This window comes from Mesoplodon bidens (assembly GCF_964165515.1).
Source record: "Mesoplodon bidens genome assembly, chromosome: X".
NCBI classification, from domain to species: Eukaryota; Metazoa; Chordata; class Mammalia; order Artiodactyla; family Ziphiidae; genus Mesoplodon; species Mesoplodon bidens.
The window spans coordinates 41,401,553-41,409,999 of record NC_138163.1 but is presented as its reverse complement, the minus strand read 5'-3'; the positions used below and the strand labels follow the sequence as shown (position 1 = coordinate 41,409,999).

Here is an 8,447-nt window from a genome sequence, read left to right as displayed (position 1 = left end):
TTTTTTTTTTTTTTTTTTTTTTTTTTTTTTTTTTTTTTTTTTTGCGGTACGCGGGCCTCTCACTGTTGTGGCCTCTCCCGTTGCGGGGCACAGGCTCCGGATGCGCAGGCTCAGCGGCCATGGCTCACGGGCCCAGCCGCTCCGCGGCATATGGGATCCTCCCAGACCGGGGCACGAACCCGTATCCCCTGCATCGGCAGGCGGACTCTCAACCACTGCGCCACCAGGGAGGCCCTTGGGGATAACTTTTTGTGTAGGTAGCACTAAGAGAACTCACAAGTGAGAGCTGAGGGATAAGAAGTGAGAATAAATTAAATTTGTAGCTTGACTAACTAGAATGAGAGTGCTGTTGAATAAGATGGGAAACATAGGGAGGTGCAATTTTCTCTGGTAAAATTTTATTTCCAAATTTCTAAAAGGAACTAGAAAACACTAAAAAAGATTACTGACAAATTTTTATCATATTCCTTGAAAATATTTACAAATTAAACAAAAGTGATGACCTTTCAATATTCCATGTTCTCAAGCTATTCAACTCTCTTTCTCCCTTTCTCTCTCCCTTTCTCTCTCTCCCCACCCACAAACATACACAACTAAATTTTTCTCATTGACAGCCCACTACATGCAAACTTAACATCACAATCTTGACTCTTATAATAGCTTGTGATCCCCAAAAAGAATACAGTTACATGTTTGGTATGAGAAGAGAGTATAATCAAAATCCAAAAAAAGAAGATATAGAGAAGGCAACATGAAAAACAGAGAGGTTTACCTACTCTATTCCCAGTTAAGAATTGCTATGCAGAAAAACCAAGGGGTCTCTATGTTAATGATTAGAAATCATGCTGGGTATTTCTTCAATATCAATGTAAAAATTCATAGTGACACGATTTACTCCGTGTAAAGATATTATTTCCACAGGGAGCACAGCAGAGATCCTCAGCAAATTTGCATCCAGTCTACTCTTGGCCAACATTTTAGCACACTGAATATAGTGAGGGCTAAGTGGTGAATAATCTCTTATGTAAATATTTGGTGGGGTTTTGCATTGCAACCAATAACTCCTTCAAAAATAGCCTACAGAAATCAAAGGTACTCACTCTGAAATTCTTTGATATTTGTAGAGTGTTCATGTTTCCTTCCTAATTCCTTTGAAAATGCACTGTCAGTTCTTAATCAATAAATGAAACTAAATTTTTTTTTCAATCATCGAGTGCAACTGACCTTTTGTTTGCAATTTTCAACATTATCCCATGTGCCCTGACTGCAACATATTATCTGTTGGATACTAACTAGTTGGTTCATAGGGTTGTTGCTATATTTAATTAGGTAAACTTAATCAACTCATTTATTTTGGTATAAACCTGTGGCTACCCTCTGGATAATATTGTTGGTTAATGCAAAAGTATAAAGAAAGCTATCTATGAAAAAGCAGATTGCTTCACTGGAAAAAAAAAGTTAGAAATGTTGTACAAAATATGTTCACTTTATAAAAATGCTTAAAACTTGTTTTAGTTTTTCATTGTTCTATAAGATGAAACCTTTTTACTTTATACATGCTACTTAATTATTGGATCACAAACTTTCCTCCAATAGTTTGCAAATTAAGAAGCATATATTCTTAATTTCTTTTTCAAAACACTGCTTTGTACTCCAGCAGGGGGAGATTTAGTAGAAGCCCCATATAAAGAAAGTATATACAAGAAATTTTAGAAAAATTATGATGGTTGTATATTGGTAAATAAATGAAAAATCTATTCTCTTTGCCATTTTTTATCGCTTATATAATATGCTTGCTTGTTTGCTAAATGTAGTATTGATTATTTCTTATCACTTAATAAATATATTTACTTTTATTTAATTGAAGGTTATTAAAGTTATTTAAACTTTTAACTAACTCTCTTTTTCTTTTTTCTCTCCCCAGAAAGGATGGCATAATGAATCCAGTCTGTTAAATTTCCTCTTCTCAATTTTAAACTTTGGTTGCTTAAGACTGAAGCAATTATGGTGAACCTGAGGAAGGCAGTGCACTCGTTCCTGTAAGGATGTTATTACCTATTATTTTTTTAAAATAACTTTTCATAGTGGTTCGCTCAAAAATGTTAAAAAGGGTTTTATATGATTATTCAGCTATATTTGCCTCAATCTGTATAAATGACTTGCATTCCAATAGACTAATATTACTGGTGTTTTCTATTCAAAAACAATAAATGGGAAAAAACCCAATAACTTGAACTCCAATTAAACACAACCACTCATGTTCAAACAAGTAATATCATACAAAAAGAATTCTGATACTTGTCGTTGCTTTCTGTATGGTTAAAATGTAGAAATAAGAAAGGTTCTTTCCTCTTCCTTCCTGCATGAACTAAACAGCAAAGAGAATAAATGTCTTTACAAGTCTCTGGTTTTATGAAAAATAGTTAAGGCTGCAAAAGAATGAGAGAGAAGTCAGGAAATAGGGGTTGGAGGATGTAGCTGGACAGGATGTAGCCTTGAAGCAATGAACTAGTAGTTAAAGTCAATAGAACATAACATAAAAGTGATAAGGAAAGCATTGAATTCAAGCACTAAGCAATTCAAAACATGATCTAATCCAGGTATATCTTCTTTTTAACTTAGTAAAAGGTTGGTTTGCTTTCTTCTAAACCTACTCTTTGAGGAATGGGGGCATGGAAAACAAGATCCAGGGCTCTGTAAACTCTGATCAGTACAACTGAGAAGCCTTGAATCACCTTGCTCCTGCACAATCTCCTCTGTGATTTCTATAAAAGTGCTCACTGAGGAAAAAGTTTACAGAGCAGTGTAGATATAAAGTACATCAACACTGGATCCTCGGCAGTATGTACCATTATAGCCCATCTTGGATGTCACTGTACATTGTAGTGATGATAGCCTCAAGGATACATGGTTCCAAGAAAACTAGAGCAGAGAGGAAAAGGAAAGGGTGAAGGACAGTGATAAAGAAGGGAAAAGAAGAGCCAGGTCTGGGAAAATGAAAGGACAACTTAGTATATAGCCCTTGATCCATATACCAAATGCAGAGCTACCTTAAAGGGTACCAAATTATTCTGCTATGGAATTAAAGAATTCACATAGAATTTTTTCCATTACATTAAGAGAAACAAGGGATCATTCATCTCTTCTACTAACGCCCATTGTCATATGCCATGCAAAAACTCAGTAGATTTAAAATGTACTCAGACTTTTAAATCAAATTACAATTTTGTTTATCTACTAAGAATGTCAGATATTTTCATTCAAAACTTAGTAGCAATGAATAAGTTATTTGAACTGTTCAGATAGAAATTGTGATTTTTGTGCACATATTTTATGAGACTTTTTCCCCCAATGGGTTATATTTATTTTTTTATTTTTTTTGCCTTTTTGCCACAGCTCTTTATTTTTTTTAATTAGTTTCTGCTTTATAACAAAGTGAATCAGTCATACATATACATCTGTTCCCACATCCCTTCCCTCTTGCGTCTCCCTCCCTCCCACCCTCCCTATCCCACCCCTCCAGGCGGTCACAAAGCATCGAGCTGATCTCCCTGTGCTATGCGGCTGCTTCCCACTATCTATGGGCTTAATAGCAATCAACATAAGCTTTAGAAACAAGACCTAGACTACTCCTCTTCTGTAAAAGGAATGTATGTTTTTCACTGAGCATGTAAATGTTAGAAATTAGGTTTAATTACAATACAGCCAATTCTTGATTACAATACAGTAGAAAATAGGATTGACTGCAGTAAAAATCATAATAATTTGCTCATAAGTAGTGCTCAATAAGAATTTATTAAATTGAATTGAATTGAAACCAGGAAACTGAAGTAAAAACTCTGTCAGGATTTTTCCCAACACCATTACTTTATTTAATAATTCACAAAAGATATATTTAGATTCTACAAGCTTCCTCAATAATTCAGTATTTGTCTCATGGACTCTTTAATAAAAAGTAAAAATATATTTGACCAGCAGAGGTAGGCAAGATGAATGTTTTAAGTGGTTTTCTACCCCAAAGTTCTAAGATACTCAAATCATAAAATTCATAATTGGACATAGTTTTTCATGTACTTTTGTTATATACAATTTTATTTTGCATTCTTCTACCATTTTTACAGAAATGTGAAAGGATTTAGATGTTTTCACAATTTACTGAGAAAATTTGAAGTTGCACTGCATATCCTGTTAGGACCATATTATCTAGGCTTAAGAATAAATATATTTGTGATTCTGCAACTGACGGTTGAAGATGCAGCATATTATTGTGAGCATAAAGTCTTGTGGGACTACTTGAAATGATCATCAACTAATTTAAACCAGATTTTTTTTTTAATTTCAGAAGAACATGTTTTTCAACAGCTAGGCCAGAAAAGACCTTGGATTTAAAATTACTATCTGAGCCAGTTCTGCATAAATAAGTACCTTCTTAAAAGAAAACCAGGACTTAAATTCTTGACAAATTTTGAAGTACATTGAGTTAGGGTATAGCTACCACAAAATACTTTTGTTTAACTTTGAAGGCAGAAAGAAGGTAAGCTCCAACATTTACTGAGGGCCTATTACGACAAAGGTATTATTTTGAGACTTTACATGTATCATTTAATTTTCACAACAATAATGTGATAAAGATCATCCTCATTGTAAAGATGAGGAAATTGATCTTCTGAGAGGTTAAGTGACTGGTCAAAAAAAATCATTTAGGTCATGTAGCCAGGACATTGGCCACATGCCAAATGCAACAAATACAGTGACAGAATAATCAAAGCTGAAAGCAAATACCTTGCTTCTATTTATTTGGTCCTTTATTTCAATAATTTCTATTCACTTTAACCACAAATTAATTAGGATATAGATTTTTTGAATTACATATTATTTTAGCTTATTTTTTATGTCCCAGGAAAAAAGAATACATCCAGCGTTGCAAAGAAATTAATGATTACTTCTCATTATTTGAAAAAAATTACTATGTATATCTCTCACCGACACGATGCTTAGGATATCAGGCAGCTTTGACTAATGAGGAAGTAGTTTTAAGCTAAATGTCCGAAGTACTAGTTTTCACCTCTTGTAGAATGAGAAAGTCAAAATATTTTCATGATTTCTTCATTATGTTAAAATACATAAAGTATATTAATAAGATATTAAGAGAAATAATTTTTAAACATGGTAGAAAATTATTATAATATTTTACTTAAGTTTAAATAAGGCCAATAATTTTTCAGGTTCAGTGTTCCAGTTTTGGTTCAGAAAGTATGGTGTGTGTGTGTGTATGTGTGTGTGTGTGTATAATATTATAGATACAATTATGATAATCATAATCATCTAGTGTTACTACTGCAAGTTTCTCTGATGATTGATAAGTGATAGTCAGTCTAATCACACATATATTTTCCGTGTAGAAATAGTATTTTTAGCTCAAAGAACAAGTGAATGAGATAATGAAATCAAAACTTTTACATGGAGAACTCACAGACTCTGGATTTTGTAATGTCATGTGTCATCCCCCATGCAATTTTCTTGCATAGAGAATTGGTTAGCACATATTGTACCAGTAGAGGAAATTTTCTTCTCTATAAATAATATCAGGGTTTAACAACTAGTACATATAGTATAGTTGTTACTTAGTATTCATTAAATAACTATTACTGAACATAGAATACACATAAGACAGTCATTCACAGATAATAATTCTTGCTTTTAAGCAGGAACTATTGAATATACTTATCTTTCTTGTTTATCTTATTAAGGAAAATAAATATTAGTTTCATGTGACACTTTAAGGACTTAATGTATGAAACTTGAATAAATCTCATATCACCATCGGGAGAAATTAACTTGGAATGTACAAAACATAACTACTCTCTTGCATTAGTCTGCCACTTGGCCTGAAATTCCTACCAGTAAAAATCTACATAAGTACCATCATGAGAGGTGTACATTTTCAATGACTTAAGAGATTTCTTTTCCAGCATAGGAAAGCAGCAAACCCGTAGGAGTTAATTATCACCACAAATCATTTTCTAACCTAGAACAACACCAGAAAACATAGGACAGAAATGGGGAGAGTGTCAGGTAGAAGGAAAATTTACAGGACAGATATTAAGAAATTATGGGCCAGCATAAAGTCACTCAGCAAGTCAAACAATACTGTGGTTTCAGATTGAGTGTAGAGAGTGAAAGTCTAAAACACAGGCTTTGAATTCAAGGGGACTTGAGTACGGACCCTGCCCCTGCTACTTACTGGCTATATTTCCTTGAGAAAGTTACTTAACTTCTCTGAACCTCAGTCTCTGCTTATACATAATAGATATAGATCAGTACTGACTTCATGAGGATGTTGTATGAGATCAAATGAGATTATACATATATATTTCAGTAAGCTAAGTGCCTGACTCATACTAAGCATTCAATAAAAGTATGTGGGGAGAGAAAGAAGAGATACTGAGGTTTAATTGAGAGTAGAAATGATGATGATGATAATAATGATTGTTAAAGGAAAAGCAGTTGATTTATATAAGTAATTTATTAGGTACAAGCAATATAATATATACCTGATTATTTTTTTCTTAATTTTCAGTGTGCACCTGATTGGCCTATTGGTTTGGCAATGTGATATTTCTGTGAGCCCAGTAGCAGCCATAGTAACTGACATTTTCAATACCTCCGATGGTGGACGCTTCAAATTCCCAGACGGGGTACAAAACTGGCCAGCACTTTCAATCGTCATAATAATAATCTTGACAATAGGTGGCAACATTCTCGTTATCATGGCAGTAAGCTTGGAAAAGAAACTGCACAATGCCACCAATTATTTCTTAATGTCCCTAGCCATTGCTGATATGCTAGTGGGACTACTTGTCATGCCACTGTCTCTGCTTGCAATCCTTTATGGTAAGTACAAATTTATTAGTATTTTGATCTCAGATCATGTCATAAATCTGTGGCAGGTATCGTAAAAAATCAGAAAGTTAATTATTCTACTCGTATCATTTGGAAAATAAAGAAAAAAGAAAATTGTGTGACAGAAGAAATTGGATGTATGTATCATATTTATTAAATAAATCAGTAGCAGACTCTTGAAAAAGCAAAACAAATGTTTTATAATACATTAAAATCATATATAGATACTCTACTGCTCAGTGTCATTTGTAAACAATGACAATTGCCTTCCAATATACAGAATGTTACAGTGAAAGAAACATGTGCCTACCCCTATGTTCTGGGCAGTACACATACCTAGTACCAGCTTTTATACAAAGGTGAAAGAAGCTCATCATCTTTTTTTTAACATCTTTATTGGAGTATAATTGCTTTACAATGGTGTGTTAGTTTCTACTGTATAACAAAGTGAATCAGCTATATGTATAATATATCCCCATATCCCCTCCCTCTTCTGTTTCTCTCCCACTCTCCCTATCCCACCCCTCTAGGTGGTCAAAAAGCACCGAGCTGATCTCGCTGTGCTATGCAGCTGCTTCCCACTAGCTATCTATTTTACATGTGGTAAATATATACATGTAAAATAGATAGCTATCTATTTTACATGTATATATGTCAATGTTATTCTCACTTCATCCCAGCTTACCCTTCTCCCTCACTGTGTCCTCAAGTCCATTCACTATATCTGTGTCTTTACTACTGTCCTGCCCCTAGGTTCATCAGAACTTTTTTTTTTAGATTCCATATATATGTGTTAGGATACGGTATTTGTTTTTCTCTTTCTGACTTACTTCACTCTGTATGACAGACTCTAGGTCCATTCACCTTAATACAAATAACTCAATTTTGTTTCCTTTTATGGATGAGTACTATTCCATTGTATATATGTGTCACATCTTCTTTATCCACTCATCTGTTGATGGATACTTAGGTTACTTCCATGTCCTGGCTATTGTAAACAGAGCTGCATGAACATTGTGGTACATGACTCTTTTTTGAATTATGGTTTTCTCAGGGTATATGCCCAGTAGTGGGATTGCTGGGTCATATGCTAGTTCTATTTTTAGATTTTTAAGGAACCCCCATACTGTTCTCCATAGTGGCTGTATCAATTTACATTCCCACCAACAGTGCAAGAGTGTTCCCTTTTCTCCACACCCTCTCCAGCATTTATTGTTTCTAGGTTTTTTGATGATGGCCATTCTGACTGGTATGAGGTGATATCTCATTGAAGTTTTGATTTGCATTTCTCTAATGATTAGTGATGCTGAGCATCCTTTCATGTGTTTGTTGGTAATCTGTATACCTTCTTTGAGGAAATGTCTATTTAGGTCTTCTGCCCATTTTTGGATTGGGTTGTTTGTTTTTTGATATTGAGCTGCATGCGCTGACTGTATATTTTGGAGATTAATCCTTTGTCATTGGCTTCACTTGCAAATATTTTCTCCCATTCTGACAGTTGCCTTTTCATCTTGTTTATGGTTTACTTTGCTGTGCAAAAGCTT

At 34.1% G+C, this 8,447-nt stretch overlaps 1 protein-coding gene across 1 annotated transcript in view; it reads left to right on the top strand.

The window, feature by feature from the left end:
• Positions 1–2,004: 2,004 nt before the first annotated feature.
• The window catches only part of HTR2C (5-hydroxytryptamine receptor 2C), a gene marked incomplete at both ends in the record, with an annotated part of 129,926 nt that continues 123,483 nt past the window's right edge, over positions 2,005–8,447 (top strand). Inside the window, 2 exons of the mRNA XM_081221988.1 lie at positions 2,005–2,039; positions 6,581–6,894. Coding sequence (XP_081078114.1) covers positions 2,005–2,039; positions 6,581–6,894 — 349 coding nt within the window. The remainder of the gene's footprint in view (positions 2,040–6,580; positions 6,895–8,447) is intronic.